General features: G+C 40.4%; 3 protein-coding genes across 9 annotated transcripts in view; all 3 read right to left on the bottom strand.

Moving 5' to 3' along the window:
* Nucleotides 1–861: 861 nt before the first annotated feature.
* On the bottom strand, nucleotides 862–7,763 carry LOC116383840 (eukaryotic translation initiation factor 5A-1-like). Of its 2 annotated transcripts, none has more exons than XM_031847978.1 (5): nucleotides 7,656–7,763; nucleotides 6,469–6,651; nucleotides 6,222–6,326; nucleotides 4,786–4,917; nucleotides 862–4,167 (listed from the first exon to the last, which is right to left on the bottom strand). In XM_031847978.1, exons 2-5 carry the CDS (start codon nucleotides 6,628–6,630, stop codon nucleotides 4,108–4,110), a joined length of 459 nt encoding a protein of 152 aa, XP_031703838.1. In that variant the 5' UTR covers nucleotides 6,631–6,651; nucleotides 7,656–7,763; the 3' UTR covers nucleotides 862–4,107. The 2 variants fall into 2 exon arrangements, with proteins under 2 accessions (XP_031703838.1, XP_031703837.1); XM_031847977.1 differs by having other exon boundaries at nucleotides 6,469–6,899; nucleotides 7,656–7,759.
* Nucleotides 7,764–10,386: 2,623 nt separating this feature from the next.
* slc2a2 (solute carrier family 2 member 2) lies at nucleotides 10,387–17,865 on the bottom strand. 2 transcript variants are annotated; one of them, XM_031847975.1, is made up of 12 exons: nucleotides 17,725–17,865; nucleotides 17,104–17,199; nucleotides 15,497–15,705; nucleotides 15,113–15,237; nucleotides 14,760–14,875; nucleotides 14,514–14,676; nucleotides 13,732–13,838; nucleotides 12,820–12,900; nucleotides 12,421–12,525; nucleotides 12,168–12,269; nucleotides 11,192–11,395; nucleotides 10,387–11,091 (listed from the first exon to the last, which is right to left on the bottom strand). In XM_031847975.1, exons 1-12 carry the CDS (start codon nucleotides 17,863–17,865, stop codon nucleotides 10,888–10,890), a joined length of 1,653 nt encoding a protein of 550 aa, XP_031703835.1. In that variant the 3' UTR covers nucleotides 10,387–10,887. The 2 variants fall into 2 exon arrangements, with proteins under 2 accessions (XP_031703835.1, XP_031703836.1); XM_031847976.1 differs by having other exon boundaries at nucleotides 17,104–17,196; nucleotides 17,725–17,741.
* A 660-nt stretch (nucleotides 17,866–18,525) lies between these two features.
* The window catches only part of tnika (TRAF2 and NCK interacting kinase a), a 47,235-nt gene continuing 43,786 nt past the window's right edge, over nucleotides 18,526–21,974 (bottom strand). For 2 of the 5 annotated variants that reach the window (XM_031847973.1, XM_031847974.1), the window contains one exon: nucleotides 18,530–21,084. In XM_031847973.1, coding sequence (XP_031703833.1) covers nucleotides 21,001–21,084 — 84 coding nt within the window. In that variant the 3' untranslated portion in view covers nucleotides 18,530–21,000. Of the gene's footprint in view, nucleotides 21,085–21,974 lie in introns of all 5 variants that reach the window. The other 3 variants (XM_031847970.1, XM_031847972.1, XM_031847971.1) reach the window with 3 other exon arrangements.

Raw genomic sequence — 21,974 nt, 5'->3', positions numbered from 1 at the left:
TTGATGAGCGAGCAGTAAACCATGAACATGAACGTGAACGACTCCACGTTAAATCTGGTTGTTTATACCAGCGCTTTGGTGCAGAATATTACTCCGCTGCTGGTGGTAACAGACCAGTTTAATCTCGTTTATTTTTCTTTAAAAGGAAGACTGTGTTTGTGCTGTAGAAGATTATCCACATCTTCCATATTGACCGAAGTTACTATCTTCTTTAAAATCAACTTCTGCCAAATGCGAGCCAATCACAACAGCAGACCTACTTGGCAAATAGCCAATCAAATTGCAGCTGGGTAACAGCTGGCGTTTTTGGACACGGGTGTTGTTGTTGTTCCACACTTGTTCCACACTGTGAAGCCCATTAGACAACACCCCCAATATTAAATGATTATATCCAGCCCCTGACCTTAAATTATAAAATGTAATAAATTGATAAATAACAACAGCAACCAATATATTTATTTAAATGTCATGGATTAATTAAGAATTATATTAATGTCTAAAATACTCAGTACTACTAAAACCAGGTTTCTGCTGTCAGCAGGTGGGGCTGTGTCTCAAGTGACCCTGTCTATTGTAGTCAAGATGATGATGTAACTCGAATCTTTATGAACAGCTGTCACATAGAAGAAAGCTTTAATTTAGTATTTGTATACGTAAGTATAGATACATTTAAGGTCAACACCAAGCAACCCTCACTGATTTAGTTAACAAGCATGCTCACAGATTATTCTTTTTGTGACTATACTTGGTTGTGCTTAATGGTCTGCTTATTGTGTCAAGGGGTAATAAAAAAAGAAACACTTGTAATGTGTTACATTGACATTTTGGGACGACAGCAAGAGAAAACAACTGACGATTTTAGCCAGGAACATCTGATTGATCTTTATTTTGCCTTTACAATAAAAATAGAAAGTTTTTGATTTTTAAGACAGCAACTATACATCAGTTAGAATAGAGGAGCCAATGTATCTTTATGTTCCAGAAGAAGTTAACAGTCAAATTTTTCTCTAGGAATTGTTTTGATCAAACATTAAAAAGGAAGAAGAAGACTCCAGGAACCCCTCACAGCATACACCAGGAACATAAAGTACAGGACTGAGTTAGTCACCTGTTCCCGATTCAACATAATACGCTGTGCCTGTGGTCGAAACTCACAAATAAATCTTGAAAATTTGAAGCAGACAATATCAATGGGGGGCAGGAAACATAACGTTCTCCAATACCAGAATAGTGGACTCACGACACAAATGAATCAAAATAAAAACTCTAATCATCGAATTTATTATCCTCACTGCTGAACACTGTTAATAATAAATCTCCTGACATTTTATTTGGATCCCCTGAGAAAATCTGCCCTCATGACACTTTGACTCATCATTTGGTAGTTGTATGCCTTGCAGTCTCTGATCCTAGATCAGCATGGGAAACCAACGAGGACAGAACACAGTGTAAACATTTTCTCAGTGGAATAAGAGGTCAGTTCTGTAACCTGTCTCCATGTGAGAGACGGCTAAAGGTGGCGGATCATTAACTAGCCGTGTGGTAGTATTTAGTGCTACATATCAGAGACCAGACCAGCTTAATAACGGGAAAGGGAACAGATGGGGAGAAATCAGTCCGTTTCCCTGCGTCTGGCCTTGGTTATGGATACATGTAACACAAATATGACTCCAGGAAGACTCTTATTCTGTTAGAGCTGCTGAGGACACAACCAGAAAGTAACACTACTGATTGGATATTAGGATTTGGAAAGCACTGCTCTACATACTAAATCTGGTCTTCACAGACACGATGGCAGGCTTGCAACCAAAATAAAAGGATGGAACAGCACGCCAGTGTACATAGGCTCCCTGGTCAAACGAGTTGAACTTTTTCTAGTTTAATCAACTACCCAAAGACTAGTTTCTGCAATGTGTAGAACAGGTTTTACACGCACAAGTTGTGAGATGACCTACGTGCTTATAAACACAAGCAGGGATTTCAAGTTGCCATGCATGTGTCCCCAAATTTGCCATAGAATCAGTGTTTCCACTGTGTGCTGCCATTGGTGCTTTCTTTTGCAAGTGCTTTTTCCTGCAGCGTAAAAAGAAAAGAACACTCTGAAATGCACTGTTAGTACGGTCACGTGGCTTCCAGCTTTGGCTCTTGCAGTCCAGAGTACTACCGTTGTGCCGTTGTGTACCATAAGTGAGACTCTAGATGGCCAGGAGAAGAAGTTACGTAGAAGCCACTGTTGTGATGCTTTAGTTCCCAACGCATTTAACAAAATCTGAATATTGAGAAGTAAAATTAATGTAGACCTTGATACACAATACAACATTCAGCGGCTTACTTTGGTGTCTTGAATGAAGTAAAAAATACTTTAGCTGGAACGAAGTCTGAACAAAATCAGGTAGGCTACTTCAAACTTAAAAACTGGGCCCATTATCATCCAATGTTAAGATTACAATCAGTATGTTTTACACTGATTGAACCATTTCAACTTTTAGGAATACGTCATTAAAAGTTACGTTAAACACTGTCCTTGGCCGGTGTTAGGGACTATGGGACTTCTGCTAGAGAAATCTGATTTATTCAACATGTTTACACTTCACTGAGTTTATAGTTGTTTTTTTAATAAAAGTGTAGGATCACAATCAAAGTTTGAAATTGCAAAAGTATTGCTATGAGAACAGTGCATAGAGCCAAAATCCAAAGTCAGACTAAAACAAATAAGTCTACTTAAGTAACTTAATAACGGGTCATTTTTTTAGACACTGGGCTCTTGAAATACTGTACTAGAATCGGTCCTCACTGCACCATTAAATCAGAAGAACCTCAGCCTGCAGCGCTTCAAATATATTGCAAATACACTTAAAAAAAGCTTTAGTTTTCATTTTAATGGTAGGAGGTAGGGGAGAAAACGGACTACCTGTTTCTGAATCTACAGCAACCATGTTAATGCACTGCATGTAACACATTCCGATTTTCTTGCAAATACCAACGGTCTCTTTATTTCATAAAAATTATTTTGAGCCACAATCTGTTTTAGAGTGAACTCTGCACATGCTTAAAAATCCCATTGCACAGCAAACAGACCAAGCACCCCAAAAGATTTACTCTCTACAACCACCGTGCCTCACCTGCAGCCCATAATATCGCTCTGTGGTAACACTCTTCTGGTCCGTTCTTGAGCACTAAAGTCTCCGGTGACAAGACTTGGAAAACCCGCAGCAGACCCATCATCTAGACCTGGCTACGTTTTACAAAACGTAAAATGGTTTTACGTTTTGACTATTGTGTGCCAAGAATCCTCTGAAGCATTGTGGTGTTGCTAATAGTTAAGGTCTTCAGTGTTTTGTTCTTTCAAAATGATGTCCTATACATAAAGGCCTCAAGTGAAAGGAAAATGTTTCATAGCAGAAAAAAGAAAACGGGTGCACCCGCCGCCCCTGTTCGGCTTGAAAACAGCAGAGTTCCTTGCTACAGTTGAAATGCAAAGTAAATTGTATTTTATAGAAGTTCACAGCTGCTAGGGCATGTGTATACAAGTCAATTGTCAATTAGAAGTTTCCATGCATATGTTTTAATTGTCAAAGGCATATTCTGGCCATGAAGTTGTTTTAAAGTCCGTTGAGCTGTAGAGCTGCAGCTCGATTGAGGGATCAAGTCAGCCAGTAGAGATAAAAGCCGGTTTTTAGGGGACAATTTAAGTTGAAAGCAGGGTGCAGCATCACAATTGTAAACAAACCTCAGGATACATGCTCACAGCCAACTCAAAAGATCTACATTTCATTAAGAAAAAAAAAAAAAAAAAAAAAAGGAAGGGGGCATAAGAGGGATTTAGAAAAATAATAATGCAGACAGAAAAAGACACATGTCACTGATACTCAAAAGAATGTTATGAAATGCTGGAATGTTGTTAAGATATTCCTGAAATAATATCAGTAGCAATTGCAAAATTAAGCTGTGACGGCTGCAGGTGGATAACTTCATGGTTGAAGCTGACCCTGTCCAGTTTCCAGACTTCTGTTGACCAGCAGGTAAACTGGTAGAGATGTGGGGTGAAGGCTGCAAAGCCACACTGGAGAGTAGCAGTTGGAAGTCCTCAGCGCTGTCCTGGGCATATTAATTCTGGGCTTTGGTGGCAATGACATTTTCTTCATCTAAAGCTTTCAGCACAGTGACCTGAAATGGGAGGCACACAATAAGATTGTGGACTAACTGTCTCACTTTGATTTGTCTGTAGAATAAAGGAACCTTTTATTCTGCCTGAATATCATTCGCCAACTTGTTGAGTTAGCAAAGCATGTTCTAGACTCCAAGGTCTGTCACAAAGCCCAGTGAAAGCCAGGACTAGTCTCTAGAGGAGGGGTCCGATATGATAACAGATTCTTAAGATAGTACTTTAGTATGTATACATAAACTAAGCAGGTAATTAACATCTTCAAGGTTTCTCTTAAAACTAGATATAAAAACAGTCAAATCAATCCAAACTGCTGTCTGCAGACAGTTGTCTACCTCGTTTCACTGCAAGCACAAAACCATGAAAGAATAAACTGATGATCTTAAATCAATTGAAAAGCTGCGTCGAGCCCGCGGTGGAATGCTTGTACATTGTCAGAGGCAGCTCTCGGACACGCGACGGTTAATTAAATGTCAGTGAACACAGCAAATTTCTTGATGTTTACAGTTTCCACTCAGACGTGCAACATATGCAAAGAGAATTAATCCTTTTAAGAGATGTTCCAGTTCAGCCACTATCAGTCAGTCAGAACATTTCATTTTCAGGCCACAGACACTCACCATAAAATTGTCTCCATTATCGAACTTCGTCTGGATTTCTTTTCCCAGGTCGGTGTCTGGCACCTTAAGGTCCTCTCTGATTGCTCCAGCGTCATCCAGCAGGCCCAAGAAACCCTCTGCGACGTCTATAACCTAAATGTGCAATCAGGCAAAGAGCAAAAACAGTTAACCGTTAAAAACATTAGGATTGTGGTTGATATATATTTTTTTTTTACAGTACCGGTCAACCTAACCCGAGGTGGAACATAGGTTTTTCTAATTACTCAGAGGCCGTCAGGATTGTCACATCTTTCCGAGGTTGGAGGCCCCTGTACACATAAAACATGCAAACATGAACGCCCCCGCCTACATAATATACTATTAATACACTTAAATTCTTACATAAAAGTTTTACATTCTAATATTTACATTTTAGTCACCGTTATTGAAAACATGGCATGAAAGAGTTAACTGCATAAAAGATAATGGAGATTGTACATTTGTTGATTAGTATTTCTCAATTCTCAGTGACTTCAAGAACAACAAGTTCTTGTATTTATACATTAATCAAATGTGTAGGCTAACTGCCTTTGTAATTCTCAGAAACTTGCCGATTCCAAAAAATACAATTTATACAAAATAACACCAGTATAATGTGTGATATCACACACATTATGTGCATGTTTATTACACTACGACACACTGTCCCAACTGACCACGGGCGATGCAACACTGTGCAGCCCGCTGTTTTGAGCTGATTTTTGTCGGACATACAGTTTCTATTTATAGCTTTTGTTCACTTTCAAAAGCACCGCAATGGACGAGGAACGGCTGACTGGTCGTAGTTTTCCCTGACCGACAAAGTGGTTCTACCCGCCAGCACCGACAACTTACCTGTAGGTGCAAATTTCAGTGTTTCAGAAATACACCATGGAAAATAAAATGTTATTTATAAGAATATGTTGCAACACGAAAAAAATAATGTATATTGACAATAAAGCACGGAGCACAAACTCAGGTTAACAAAACTGACCCAAAACTAAACCTAGACTTCCCACCAATACCAACACAAACATTGTTTAAAGAGAATTTCTATCCCTGAAGAGGCTCTAACCAGGGCCAAAAAAAACTGCTCGTTGGCCAAGCCAAAACATGTTCAACCAGTTCTAAACCTGTACATCCTTTCACAACTACTGAAGAGCCAGCTTACCTCCAATGCATGCGACACACCCGTTTAGCAATCGAAAAAGTATTTATTTTCATACATCACACTTTCTTTTTAGGATGAGGTTATATCAATTTCAAACACATCCTAAGTATAAATAGATGCCCCAGTGGCCTAAACAAATGCCAAACACTGGGCAGGGAAACAATTATTGACAATATCCACTTTGCAAATGCCGAGTACCCCTGAGTGTCCCTAGGTCACACCGAGTGATCCAGAGGAGTCGTCTCACCTGGTAGTCTTTCCTTGTAACATGTGGGACATCCATGTTATGGGTAGATGGGCAGATATCTTCATACTTCTTCTGAGTAAAGATATCAAGTCCTGTAAGATGAACCTGGGGGAGAAAAAAACAACTGTTTCAATCTGGTCACGGGGTCAAGTAAGCATTGGGGGTTGCTTGAATAATTGGGGAAACAAGCTAAATCTCAAATGGGCCTTAAGATCTGAATTCCAAATGATGCAACAGGAGGTTTTACCTTGGCATGTCCATGCTTGCCGGTCTTAGAGGTACTCATTTCCATGATCTTACAGGGACGTCCTTTGATCATGACAAAGCCATTCTTCCTCAAAGCAGAGCACTGCTGTGGGAATGTTGAGGAGGCCCCAGAGTGCCCACATGCGAAATCTTCATCCCCCATGATGGGCTGTTGTACACCACCCTGATAACAAACATAAAATGACTGTGACACTAGAATTACTTCAATATGAGGAATGTGTGTGGTACTAAGAACTATTTTTACAAAAATAATCCTTTACGAAAAATAATAATTGTGTGGTAGCTGGTGAGCACAGATATGCAACACATGGAACTAGGACTACAACCAAGACCAGACCAGCTTCGACACCTCAACCGCTGTCACAAAGGAGTCGACAGTGGTTGGGCCATAAGTGCTTCAAAATCAATAACCTGAAATCAAAGAGGGAGATTGGCAGTAAGTGCTTTGCTGCACATTGCTCAACATAAAAAAAATGCTATCCACCCAAGTTATCACTGATACAATTTTAGACGCGTTTTATGTTAAAACATGAATTCCCCACACTTCCGTACAAATAATTATCCAAGGTGGGGCAAACATAGCTCACTGATCAACGCATCTGAAAAGCTAACAGCTAACGTCAATTGCTCTCGTGTCGAATTTACTTGTCGCCATGTTGTTACACACTGTTCGGGGGGCAATACCCAGCGAGTTAGCGTTAAACACGTAAGTTACATTATTAGTTCATTGCCTCCATAAAATCAACCACAATTGGTTCGAATTAGCGTTACAGTGGCTGGGCAGATTTTGTTAGTAAGCTAGGAAACACCCATATCTAACGGTAGTTAGCTATGTTACGTGGCAGTTGGGCCAAAAGAGGCTACTCGGTAACGTTAGCATACAGCTAGCTTTAGGTTGCCACCTCGTGTATTTTGTCATCGTTAGCCACATTAGCATGCTAACACTAGCCGTACCCATTGACACAGGCTAACGACACTGCTGCTAACGCTAGCTAAAATACGGTGCGAACTTATTTGAATCGTTCACCAAACATAGTCTCATTTAGAAGTTACTGATTAACCACCGAGGCGACAAAATATTCCCAGTATTGTACATAATTTAACGCGTAACTACACCGCAAAACAATAGGTTAAATATCACTTATAAAGCGCCTATGTTTAGCTTACCTTTTGTCTTGCTTACAAAAAAAAAAGGGAGAGTCACTTCGCATGCGTAGAGGTTTTGTACCGCAGGAGGAGCAGAGAGGGCAGGTACGGGATCCGGGTGACGATGTGCATGGAGGGGGGAGGAGCTCGCTCATAGAAATCATGGGACGGTGCAGTGGCTGTACTGTGGAACTGTGACGGAAATAAAGATCCTGTATGTTATCATAATTAGATTATGATAAATATTAGATACTATTTCATAATTATGAGGTGTTATCTCATATTTATGACTTCGTTTTTCATAATTAGGACTTACTATCTCATTATTATGAAAGATAGTACAGCACAGTTTCTCCAGTTATTCTTTTTTTTTTTTGTTTTTCTTTTTGTTTGTTTGTTTGTTTGTTTGTCTCTACCTTGTAAAGCGTCTTTGAGTATCTAGAAAAGCGCTATAGAAAATTGATTTATTATTATTATTATTATTATTATTGTGAAATACTATCTCAAAATCAGGACTTAGCAACTCATAATTAGGATTTATTATCTCATAATTAGGATTTACTATCTTATAATTAGGATTTATTTTCTCATAATTAGGATTTACTATCTCATAATTATGAGATACTATATTAAAGTCATTATTTTGAGAAAGTTTCTCATTATAATGACTTACAGGATCTTTATTTTTTTCATCACAGAATCAGCTTTATTGGCCATGTATGTGTACGCATATAAGGAATTTGACTCCGGTTTTTCATTGCTCTCCACAGAATTTACAAATAAACAGGGAAAATATATAAATGTAAAAAATTAAAATAGGGCAAGAAAATAAATAAAAAGTAGAACAGATGTAAGCATAAACATTTAACGACTATGTACAGTATAAATATATATCCAAAATATATATATATATATATATATATGAACATAAACCTATACAACAACAGTGTCAATGGAATTGAGGCGATGGTGCAAATGGAGGTAATTGTGCAGTATGACTGATTAATTGTTCATGCACATCGCACCCGGATCCCGTACCTGCCCTCTCTGCTCCTCCTGCGGTACAAAACCTCTACGCATGCGACGTGACTCTCCCTTTATTTTTGTTCCAGTGATGGAAATGGGCTTCCATACTGTACAGAACTATGTACCTGCCAGTCACTGCATACTTTAAATCCACCACATTTATTTGACAGCCTTAGCTGTCAAATTTACAAATTTTAATTTTACAAACAAAACATGTAGTTATCTAATAACACATTGTTGTAGAATAAACAACCAGATATAATATACAAAACTTAAAATGGGACGTGATGAGTCTGCATACAGACTCACACCTGGTCCTCTGGTGTGGTCAGAACAACCTGGAGCTGAACAAGCTGAAAACTGTGGAGATGACAGTGGACTTCAGGAGGAGCCTTCCAACACTCATCATACTCAACAGCACTGTGTCTGCGGCAGAGACCTTCAGGTTTCTGGGATCCACAATCTCCCAAGACCTGAAGTGGTCCTCCAACATCGCCAGCATCTCAAAAAAGGCCCAGCAGAGGTTGTACTTCCTGCGCCAGCTCAGGAAGTTCAACCTGCCTCAGGAGCTGCTGATCCTGCTTTACTCCTCTATCATCCAGTCTGTTCTCTGTTCTTCTATCACTGTGTGGTTTGGATCGGCCACTAAACAGGACAGAAACAGACTACAACGGACTGTCAGGTCTGCAGAAAAAATCATTGGTGCCAGCCTGCCCTCCATCCTGGACTTGTACACCTCCAGAGTCAGGAAACGGGCAGGAAAGATCACTGCAGACCCATCACACCCTGGACACAACCTGTTCCAACTCCTCCCCTCTGGTAGGCCTACAGAGCACTGTACGCCAAAACCACCAGACACAGGAACAGCTTCTTTCCGCTGGCCGTCACTCTCATGAACAATTATTCAGACATACTGCACCTCCATTTGCACTACTACCACCATTCTGCACTAATATCCCAAATCCATTGTCCATGTTGTTGTTCTTTATGTTCATATATATTCTTCGATATGTATTTATATTCTACATCAGTTAACTGTTGATGCTTAGTTTCTCTGTTCTACTTTGCCGTCTTTAATGTCCTTGTTTATATATTTTTCTTGTTTATTTGTATATTCTATGTATGTACGTTGAGAGCAATGTGAAAACCGGAGTCAAGTGCCATGCATGCATACGCATACATGGCCAATAAAGCTGATTCTGAAATTACTTCCACCTTTTGTTGCTGGGTGCTGTGTCTTTGGGTTAATGAATCTGTCTGAAAGCAGAGTTATTGGGCTGTGGTGTCGGTTACTTTACTTGGATCTTTTCAAAGCCACTAGCTATAAAGCAATGAGGATTCCCTAAAAAACAGTGCACTATTGGATTTATATTAAAGTTCCCTGCTCCCAAGCCCCCCTGCAAAAAAAGGAAAAGTTTAATCATTTGATTATTAAAATCACATCAGCTGTTCAATCCAAAATCTATGACTTTGCAGATATGCAAAAAAAAAGCAAATATTTGTTGTTTCAAAAGTTTAATTGCTGAGAGTATTGGTCGCGCATGCCTGCCTTAGCAGGTTTAAGGTTAGCATAGAGAAACATCCCCTCTTCAACAGATCAACGTGAAAAAAGTGTCAGAGACTCACACATACTGTACACCAACTACAGTGAAGGCCAAACACTCAAGAGAAGTAACAATATGCAAAACACATTTTGCAAGTGAAGTCTTGCTTATGATCATATTTTAAGACAGAAAATGGTGGAGGAGTAGATAACACAATAATAAATTCACAATTCTATTTTTTTAACTGCATTTATTTGAAGGTAAACCTGGAGAAACAAGTAGTAGTGGAAGTGAACAATAAAACAATAAATGACGCCATAAAGCTCAGGGGAACTGCAGTCGGGTCAAAAATCTCTGTAGGTTCAAAAAAGCCCTGTCACACACAAACAGGCATGTAATAAAATATTCATAGCCACTTTAACTATACATGGTCACAATACTGAAAGTTTATACTTGGATTAAATGTAAACCCCACTCCATATAACATAAACACAATATTGTGAGTCACTGTTGGTTTTTGTGTAGCACATGATTAAAAAATGTCATCTAGTGTAAAGACTCCTTCATTTATCAAGTAATTATAATACTACATGGATAAATGTACAAAAACACATTTGAAATAGTGACAGCTGAAGACGCCCTTGCACATGCATACAAATAAACCACACAAACACGCTGTTGTTTCAAGCATCTGTGGATGTTTTGAGCTCCTGCAGTTCAGTACCATTTTTGGGGCCCTGTGCCAACTTCTTCCGGCCCTTGTGGAAGAGAGCAGAAATCTCCTCAAAGGTTTTGCCCTTGGTCTCGGGGACCCGAAAATAAATATACATGGTGAAGCCGAAAAGCAGCACAGCAAACAGGATGAACACATAAGAATTCAACCAAGTCTGAGAAGAAAAACAAAGAAAAAGACAGGAGTCAGGAGAGGCAGTGTTTCTGATTTTGTGAGTTTACAGTACATATGTATATCCGCGTTATTCTGCCTACCTGTATATACGGAAAGGCCATGGCTACGGCAAAGTTGCTGGTCCAGTTGCAGCAGCCAGCTAGAGCGATGGCTGCAGGCCGAGGTCCCTGACTGAACAGTTCAGCAACGATGAAAAATGGGATGGGACCAGGACCAATTTCAAAGAAACTCACGAAGAGGAAGACAGCTGACATGCTGACGTAGCTCATCCACAAGTATTCATTCTGGACAGAAGAGTACATCAGTCAGGGTAGTATCCTGATTACTTATATTACAAATGCACTGAGTTTGAAACATGTTGGCATAGGATCTGTGTATGCAAGCAACACAGTGTGACACACAGTTTACTTATGGAGGTACGGTATTGGACATTTTTGCTCTATGTAAAGCAAGCACTACATTTGTTTTCTTTAAAGACAAGAGCGATAGAGGAATGGACTTGCATTGTCATAGATTTCCCATCCTCAAAAATGTTACAAATTTAATTTGACAAAAAAAAAAAAAAAAAATCTTGTTCACCTGTTATCTGCAGTTCTTTACCGCACATTGGATAAGTATATAAAGTGCTTAAAACAAAGAAGGTCATGGTACCAGTGTACAAGATGGCAGCTGAGCTATACGAAACGGATCAAACTCCATCTGCTGATGAAGACCATGAGATGCAGTTGAAAGCTCCAGAAAAAGCTGGCAAGTGGACCTTGAGTTAAGTTTTTTTTTTCTGTTTCCAAGGTTCCAAGAATGAGCTTTTGCGCTCATATTGACAATATCAAATATGTGACGAATGTGAACGTTCTGCAACTTAGCCTTACACAGATGTTATGGTGAGAAACAGGACAGGACATTTAGAATGAGCGAAGCTGCTTAACGAGTCAGTTAATAGAGGGGGTAAAGAGCAAAGTAAACTATATCGCAGGCCATGCCAATACATATGAACAGCCCCATGAGTGCAGCTCAAGTTCTTGATAGACTAAAGCTCTGACACCTGATTGAACAAACCTGTAATTTGAGGCCCACTGTCATGGCAACTGCACAGCAGCACATCCCTCCTAGTCCAACCAGAGTCAGAGTGCGCCTGCCAGCCTTGTCCACCAGCGCAACCTAGAACATACAGTACACCGATTATCTGTGAGTTTGTGTCTACGTAAGTGTGTGGTTAGAAGTAACAAGAGAGAACCCAGTGCGATGCTCATGGTCGAATGTCCGTGAGTGTTTATACGTGTCGGTTTGTTTTGCATCTGGAGCTACTCACAGACACCAGAGTGAAGACTACGTTGAGGACTCCGACTCCTATAGTGGCGAAGGCTGGCTGAGGGACACCGGCCCGAGTAAAGATATCCGTAGAGTAATAAAAGATCTTGAAGACAAAACAAGGAGCTGTTTGTGTGTTTGCTTTGCTGTGTTTGTGGCAGGTATATGTATACGTTACAGTCATACAACAGAGCAATACAGATCTCATGTACTATACATTTTCATGCACATAAACGAAACCCAGTCACTGCTGATGTGCACATACAGTATGCTCTGACAATGAAACCAGGATTTTCCAGCCATTTTAACATGTCATCAAAATCACTGTGATTTCAATTTAACTTGAGCAAACCGAATGAGAGGCACAATATGGCAGAGTTGCCGTTAATTTGCCACTCACTGCATTGATGCCAGACCACTGTTGGGAGAGGTGCATCATGAGGGCAACAAACAGCTGCTGTCTGTACAGGGAGGAGCGGATCTAGGAGGGAATACAGAACAGTACATTATTTGTCACTGCAATGGTTTTCTTAAGTGCACAACTAGAACACATACATTTTTGTTTAAGCTATGACCACATGTGGATCTCTTGTCCGATATCTCCTGTCCTTCTTTAAAGGAGTATGAGAACTCATGTTTATCTTATTGTCTGCTGTTATGCATGAAATTAAAAGTGTTTTAATGTGTTTTACGATTGCAGAAATCTATTTGGTTTTCGAGTGGGAGCCGACCACAGTGGGACGACATCATCTGCAGCCCTTTCACAGGAAGTGTATTTCCCATTGATTGAATAATCTCTAAAACCAAATATTCTATCACTTTAGATAGGATGTGGAAAGCACAGTTATAAGAGCTTTTAATAAGAAATAGCCGTACATAACTTGAAGCATGTCTTCATTTGCAATACTCTGTCGTTGAAGCGTTAAATCTCATCTTTCCAGATCATGCCTCAGTCGCCCGGTCTGTTGAGGCACTGGTTTGAGCTTTTATGTTTTAACATTTGACTATCCCCGAGCCAGTACATGAGATCATCAGGATACTTTGGTTGCTGATTCATTTGGGCGGCTGAGAGATTGTCCCTGTCCGCCCTGAGGAGGAGTGCTATGATGAACTTATGTCTATTTTTCAGGACTATTCTAGTTCTAGTGTAATGAGAGTGATCTGCTCAGGGAGTTCATCACCTTATTCTAAAACCCTAAAATCAATTTTCTTCAAAATTGTCGATGGAAAAATGAAAGCAGACTTCACAAGATACAATATGTAGGTAGTGGCAACATATCTCAAGTGAGCCTCTTCCTATATAGAGACTTACCAAGGAAAGGATAGAGACCCTGGGCTCCCTGTCTGCCTCCTCTTTCTCTCTCCTCATCTCTTCCAGATCCGCAGATGCATCATACGGCCCTTTTAGACGATACAGACCTGCAACACAACCCAGAGCAAAGGTAAACAATAGCAAGAGTCTGTATCAATAAATTTGCAGTCATTTTTGAGATCCTGAAGTAAAAACAGCACCATAGTGTAAATATGAACCATTACAAGTAGCTTTCAAATTAAGTGAAAGTACGCAAGTCAGCAAAATTAAAGGAATAGTTCTGCTTTTAGTTTTTTTTAAATACACTTATTCACCTTCTTTTGGAGAGTTAGATGAAAATATTGACACTCATGTCTGTACTGTAAGTATGAAGGTATAGCCAGCAGCCTGTTAGCTTAGCTTGGCTTAAAGAATGGAAACAGGGTGAAAGAACTACCCGGTCTCTGTCCAAAGAACAAATCGGCCTACCGGCACCTCTTAAGTAATATATTAAATCCTTTAACATGATATATCTTGTTTGTTTAGTTGCGCAAGTTGTTGTGAATGCAGCCATAGTCTTAAATTTAGCAGTCAAATATTGATCTACTTATCTAACTCTGCATGAAAGTGAACGAGAGAGATTCCTAAATTGCTGAACTATTGCTTTATAGTCTCTTGTGTAGTCTAGATAGGCAACTGTAAACTGTATGTTTCTGAATAATTGAGCTGATTGTGATTTCAATAAGAGAGCACTAGAGAGAGAAAAAGGGGTGAAACAGAGAGTTGCTGTGTGTAACTCTTACTTTTTTTAGCCTCTTGCTCCTTGCCCCTTATAATGTAAAGGTACCGGGGGCTCTCAGGGCATAGAGGCAGCAGGAAGGTTTGTAATACGGCCGGAGCTCCAGACAGACCAAGCAACAGGGGCCACATATCATCATTGCCAAACACAAAGTCCAAGCCTATGACCTACATTCACACACAAACGAACCACACAGTTTAGGATATATGTTAAGATTGTCATCAAGCAAATATGCGGCTGTGCACCTCACCTGGCTGATTAGGATGCCAGTGACAGCTGCCACCTGGTGTAATGTTCCCAGAGCCCCTCTGTAAGCCTTGGGTGCAATCTCTCCAATGTACATAGGCACTAGCCCAAGTGTCAACCCTGAAACCCCCACACATCATGACTTTAAACAAACATTCGCTTACGGATATATGGCAATGTTAGAGGGCAATTTAGGAACCCTTTTAATTTCCACAATAATTAGCTTTCATGAAGGTGAATATTCCGAATAATAATGAGGGCAACCTTCCTCAAATATAGTATATGACCCATAAAAATTGGGATTTCCAACTAAATGATGTGAGCATCAATTGAAGGTTACAGCATGCTTTAATGTACCACAGTAAAGGCCCATAACAGCGCGGCCGGAGATGATCATGATGTGAGTCTTCCACATCTTGGAAAGACCCATGAGCAGTCCGGCAGTCACAGCCAGAACATTGATCATTAACAGGCCCTTTATCCTGCAAGACAGGGACAGAGAAAGGTGGCAAAAGGGAGATACGGAGAAAGACAGATGATGGATAAGAGCACCAGCACCATGGCATTATTCTATATTGATGCCGGTTCAACTTCAACTTTGAAAGTCTTTTCAAAATAACGTTTACCTCCATCTCTTCTACTCCCATCCCACTTCATACGCCATTATTTTACTCAGTTATTCCCTTTTCCATTTTCATTCTTTTAGTCAGTGTCTGTATAATTGTATCCTTCCTTCCTCACCTCCCTCTCAGGTCTCCCACAATTCCCACCAGGAAGGAGGATAACATGCCACCGATGGAGAAGACTGCCACCGACAATGACCAATACATGACCACGGCAGGGTGTTGCCCCGCCTCTGGGAACCCGTCTTCTTCTGTGATGTTTCCTGACAGGACAGCGGCCCTCTCTGACCACACCCCCAGCGTCCGCCCATAATGCTTTTCAATGACCTATGACACAGGCATGTTTATTGGACATCAAGAGGAGCAATCGCGGCTGCACAAACAGAGACAGATCAAAAGGCAGACACAAAATATATGCAAACACATATCGTGAGCATATTTTCTGAGTAATTAGGGAAGTTTCATGGTTCTATCTATTAGTTAAAAATGTCGCTATTCACTTGTGGTGTCTCCCCGTTACCAATTCAGTTGCCTGAGACCCACTGAAAAGTACATACACATTCTCCACCAATCAGGAGGGACCTTCTTGGCCCTATGACCCTTTGCCCTATATGGCCACCAACTACCACAACATAGAAGAAAAGAAACAAGCTTGACATATTTCCAAGCAACACATCTCAACATCAACACCTCCAAAATGTAGGTGATATACATTAATACAACACCTCCAGCACCTGTTTGAATAAATGGGTTTGTAGAGAACTTCATTTTATTTCAGCAAATTTATCAGCAAAGACGACAAGGGGACAGAAGAACATCAAGGCAAGTTTGGGGAAAGTCCATGGAGGAAGTCCAAGCAGTACAGCCTAAAAACAAAGGTCTATCTAAAAAAACAGACAAAGATAAACGTTCCTCCTCACATACAGTTCTAAATGTTGAAGGGACACTAAAGCTGATATGAAGAGAATTAAGACATTCCACAATGAATGCCTGAGGTTGGGTCAATGTGCTTTGAACGTCCTATTTGGATGTACTGTATGGTCTCTGTCCTGAACAATGGCCACATGAGGTCTCAGCTTTAATTGGACGACACTTTGACATAAATGGCTGCCAACAGAGAGGGAAGGATGTCTCTTGTCTGCCAGAGCTTCTTTTTCAAGTTTCTCTACACACTCTGGGATGTAATCCACCGTGGGGCCAATAAAAGCTGACTTTGTCACCAAGGCTGGGCGGTATTGAAAGGACCTGTCTGCGGGGGCAGTAAAAGAGGACAATGCTATCCGATCTGAACTGGAGCAAGTCTTAATCAGATCAGTCCATGATAAGCAACTATGTGCTAAATATGACAGCGGCTTGCAGCAGAGAGACATTTCAACTCATCTCCCACTCAACAAGACATTTGTTTGGTGGAGAAGCACCCAAAGTCCGTGTCATTACAGAGCAGAGAATTTCAGACAGCTTGCAAAGTTTCAAATGAAACAATTCTCGGTTAGGTATACAACACAATTTGGATAGGAAAAGGTAAGTCTGTTCCTTTGTATTACGTTATCTCCAGTGTTGTAGAGAAGTGTATACAGAGAACTTACTCTTGTCTTTTAGCGCAAATGGTCATAGGGTGGAGTAAGCTTATTCAGACTGGCTGTTTTGCATGCAAATATCAGTATGCTGAGGCAATTGGATGGTCCAGTAAGGGAGCGAAGACTTTTGTTAAAGTATAGAGCCTACCTTCTGGGGCGCGTTGATGACTCCAAGACTGTAGCCGTACTGCAGGGACGACAGAACTGCTGTGAACACAGCCAGAGCCAATGTACCCGTTAGCTGCTGCAGGAGTGAAAAGTAGTCATTTAGACACACACACACACACGGATGCATGAACAAACACACAATCTAATGTGCGCGAGAACATGAGTCATTTAGCTGTACTCACCGAGTAGACGGTCACAAATAAAAGTGCACATAGAAATGAAAAATAATGCTTTATCCACATTATTGATCGACTTATTCCTGCTTTATGCACTAGTTCTAAAAATCTGAAGAAGGCTTGGAGGTTACATAAGGATGCTTAAATGAAAGATTTTGCATGTGCTTTATTTACAGTTGATCTTCTTGTGGCAGACACATAAGAATGCAATTCATCACAATCTCAACACACTGATGCATAGAGGGCTGGTGGTTTCTTCAGGTCCGAGCGGTGAATGTAACCTAAAGCTTCATATGTCGGCAGTACAGTGAGATCAGCCGCCTGTTTGCAAATACTGCTTTTAGGATTTAGAATGAAGAGGTAGAATATATATAACCATTATATGAAATGCATGTTAAGAACGTATTTGCCAAGAATTGCCTTACCTTTCCTGACTCCATGATGGGTCCAGAGTGTCGGCCAGGGGGTTGGTAATGATCAATGAAAGCTGCATGCTCGACCACGCTGTGTCCACTCGCTAATCGACTGACACATGCATGCACACATGCACATTGATACACACGCATACACACATATCTACAGTGCTGACAGAACCCTTTCACACAAATGAAGCAGTGATCTTATTCATCCTCTATATACACAAACAAACACATTACTATTGGAGGGAAGCACTAAAATGATAATCACTGTCCAAAGACACACACACACACACAGTCTGGATTCAATTTCTTCGCAAAACACTGGTTTTGGGTGTGTGTGGCGTTTCATAATGGTACATTATGAAACACGACAACACTGGTTTTGGGTGTGTGTGGTGTTTCATAATGGTACATTATGGACAATGATGTACCGTATTTTGCAATTAATAATGGAATGCAAAATTACTGGCAAATAGCACAGTTGCTGCTGGGATTCAAAGTTGGGATTCTCTCTCTCTCTCTCTGAGACACACACACACACGCACGCACACACACACACACACACACACACACACACAAACACGCACACACACACACACACTCTTACTGTTAATGATATACTTGAGGGACGGACACAAAGTCTGAGGGTCAAAGCTGATACAAATGTGCAAACTGGCAAAAATAATCTCTCACGAACACGTCCACAGAAAAAAATGACAACTCCAGAAGCATTAATGCTCTAGTTTCATTTATTTCTCTCTTACAGTATCTCTGTTACAAAACAAATGAATCCCAAAACATTAGTAATGCTCTTTCAAAATAAAGAAAACAAGAAATAAACAGAATTAAGAATACAGTGGTTTCGTCTTTGAAAGGAGAGTCCTCAGTATAATGACCGTCAGCCTTTTCCAATGGGAAGAGTGAATTCTGTGATAGACAAACATAAAAATAATAATAATGCCCGATTCACACTTGCTCATTAATCATACACACAACTGCATGCGTGCACACACAGGGAAGACAGTGGTTTTCTTCAGCTCGGCTATTTATTGTTAACATGTTAGCCTGCTTCCCCCTAACAGAGATCGGTGAACCTTACTTGCAGCTGTGCAGGAGCAGCTACTGTGTGGATGTGTAAAAAGTCCTTGAAAATGTAACTGAATTTAAAAAAATTATAATTTAACAGAAGGAAAACTTGATTTAATTCATTGAGTCTCTTTGTGTCACCTTACGTTTGCTAACCATAGGCCAACATGGCAGGCCAAAACTGCAGTATATCCACCAGAAAAAAGACTAATCTGCATTACAGTGCTCTCCAATGTGGATGAGTATGCATAAACTAGTCCACCCTCAGTGTTACACATTTAATACGGTATGAATTAATGATAGAGAGATAAAGTATTAAGAAAGAAATTGCACGATTTTATCATACCATACTCAGTTAATCCTTTCAAAGAATAAATCAAGTCTTAAATGTGTTAACTTATATGTCAATTAGAAGAGACAAATAACATCAGCAACGTGTTAAATTAGACAATAACACACACACACACGAATAAAAACTGTGTCAATTAACTGTATAGGAAATAAAATGATTAATTATAACATCAGCGATAATCTTTTGACCTCCATTTTTGTTTTGCTTACATCATGCTAGGCACTGTACAAACAGGAAGGAGCCAAACTCAGAAGGACCAATCAGGGAAGAGCATGATTCAAAAGGACACCACAGCTTTCAATAATGAGATCTTTCACATGCACACAGTGTTCGGGATTGCAGGTCATATTCTGTTGAGGTTCAATTCAGGATAAGCATCTTCATATTCCCTACAGCAGCATGGCTGTATTTGTAAATAGCCAAAACGGCAAAACACTTCCATCAATCAACCACCAATATTGCCAATCTTTAAATGCTTGATGTTCAGACACACCAACTCAAAAACCTCATACTAAGAAGATAATACCATAGATCTGCATGTAAACACACTCAATGTTGCTTTGATCACATTCAGCTAAAAGTTCACGCACATAGACTGAATTACTTCTCTCTTTTTTTTGGACATTGGTTTTAATGTACCACTTTGATTCAAACTTGATTTGAATGGGACTCGTTTCAACACCAAGTCAAACACACACGCACACACTAACACACTAACACACACATTGACATACACTCCTGATTTCAGAAACACAGATATGCTGTACATTTCATCACGCTTCAAAGACCGACTGACTCAGTCACAGAAAAAGAAAAGAACAGAAATAAAAAAGAATGAACAGAATGACGCTCTCATTGTTCATTTAATATTACAGTATATCTGATGCAGCACCTTCAGAGTTTAAAGACGTCAGAGTGAAAACAGGGAGTTGGGAGTGATGATGACGATGGGGTGGCGGTGACAGGAGGATGGAAATAGGAAATAGGGACGGGCCAGTGATTTTGTTTTAAAGGGACACAGACATCATCTTTGCATACTGTGACAACCTGTGACAGCAGATTGTCTCACGGCATCTCGATCAGCGAAATGCGATCGAACACTAAATCACAATTCGGTTTACTCGGGGCCCGAAACGATGGCGAGAAGAGGAAGTGGAGGAGGAGAAGGGGAGTGACTCGGGTGAATGAAAATCTATCAGGCTGTCTGCTTTCACCGCCGACACCCAGAGTCGATTTGTCATCCCTCAGCTGCCCTGTCATATTCAAAAGTATAAATTTGAATTTATATTAAATCTTATTCATCTTTTCCTCCGACCTCTGAGGTGTAAGTTCTCCGGGAACAAGCCCACCTATGGCAGATAGGAAGTGAGGAAAACGGAGGACATAGGTGTCAAAGGATTGAAAAAGTGATGACTAGATCTAGTAGTAGAGGATTAAGAAGGGGGGACAAAGGGAAGAAGAGAAGAGACAGGAGGAGGCCGGCGTTTTTTTGAGTGTATTTCTACAACAGTTTAACACTTGAATGCAGTTACAGACGGAGGAAGAGAATATTTGGAAAGTCAGTGGCACCAGTTTGCCAGTCAGTTGAGAGACGGTGGCTTCTGCATCACCCGACACAATCTAGGGCGCCATGGCTCTTCGTTTAGAAAAGATCTTTGTTGTTTTTTTCTCTACGATAACTTCTTTTGTTGTCCTACGTGGTTTTAGTCTCTCGAGTGTTAAAAGACTTCACTTGTGGCTTCTCGGTCAATCTGGTTCGTTTGTGAGAGGAGTGCCGTGGGCCAAGGTGTGCGGCCGGGCAGGCCAATTGGAGAGTGAGGCAGAGTGGACAGTGGGAAGAGCCCTCACCAGTTCATCATAGAGTTTCTGTTGAGGGTCATGAAGAAAACTTGGCTGCTACCTCCCGAACGCACCGAAGCAAAGAATACCTACAGAGAGAGAGAGAGATATATATATTAAAACCACAAACTGTTTCATTTCTCATTTCGAAATATAATAATTTATCAATATCTGCAGATCACAAATAACTCTAGTTATGAAATCTCAGCATAAGAATAAGTTTTGGTTAGCTTAGAATGAACCCTTCATATCTACAAAGGGAGCGGGTCCTCTTCACGGAGTCCGCCATGTTGCTACAGTAGCCCAGAACGGACAAACCAGAAACGGGCTCTACTCTAGCGAGAGCCTTTTGCATTTTTAAATCATCTGAAGGCCGCCGTAGCTGTTCGACATGCTAGTGAAACTGCAGTGTTGTTAGTGCTAAACCGTGGTACCGCCCACCTTCCATTGCTCCTAAAGTAGTGTCATTATGGTAAGGACGGTTTTGCACTCGGTGGCTCACTGCAGTCTTGGAAAGGGAAGAGAATGCGGAGGGGTATTCAGTTGGTTGCAATGTGCAACCACACCCCTAGATGCCGGATTATTCTTCACTTCCCTTCAAGGCTTTTATGTTCATGCATCTTAGTTTATAAGTGCACTGTAGGTGTCAGCTTTTACACACTGTGGATATGCAATATCAGTATAAACTCTTCATGCACACAAATCATTTATTTTTGTTTAAATGCATGTTTCTGTACACACATCTGCTCACATTTGCATAGACAAAGTTGAATCTATGAAACACCCCCAATAAAAATGTAATAGACATTATCTGCTGCCTTATCTGAACTTGAACATGTATTACCTGATATAGCATTGAAAGAGTGCTTTTTGTTTCTATGGGCCTGTGTGAGATCTATGCAAATTATACCAAACTTCATACACACAATCAATGTTTCAACAACTTGTGGATATGCATGGGGTTTTTCCCTCCATATTT

The sequence above is a fragment of the Anarrhichthys ocellatus genome, unplaced genomic scaffold, assembly GCF_004355925.1.
Source record: "Anarrhichthys ocellatus isolate YVR2014 unplaced genomic scaffold, GSC_Weel_1.0 scaffold7, whole genome shotgun sequence".
Classification (NCBI taxonomy): Eukaryota; Metazoa; Chordata; class Actinopteri; order Perciformes; family Anarhichadidae; genus Anarrhichthys; species Anarrhichthys ocellatus.
Note: the sequence above shows the minus strand (reverse complement) of the source record. Positions and strands in the feature narration are given on the sequence as shown.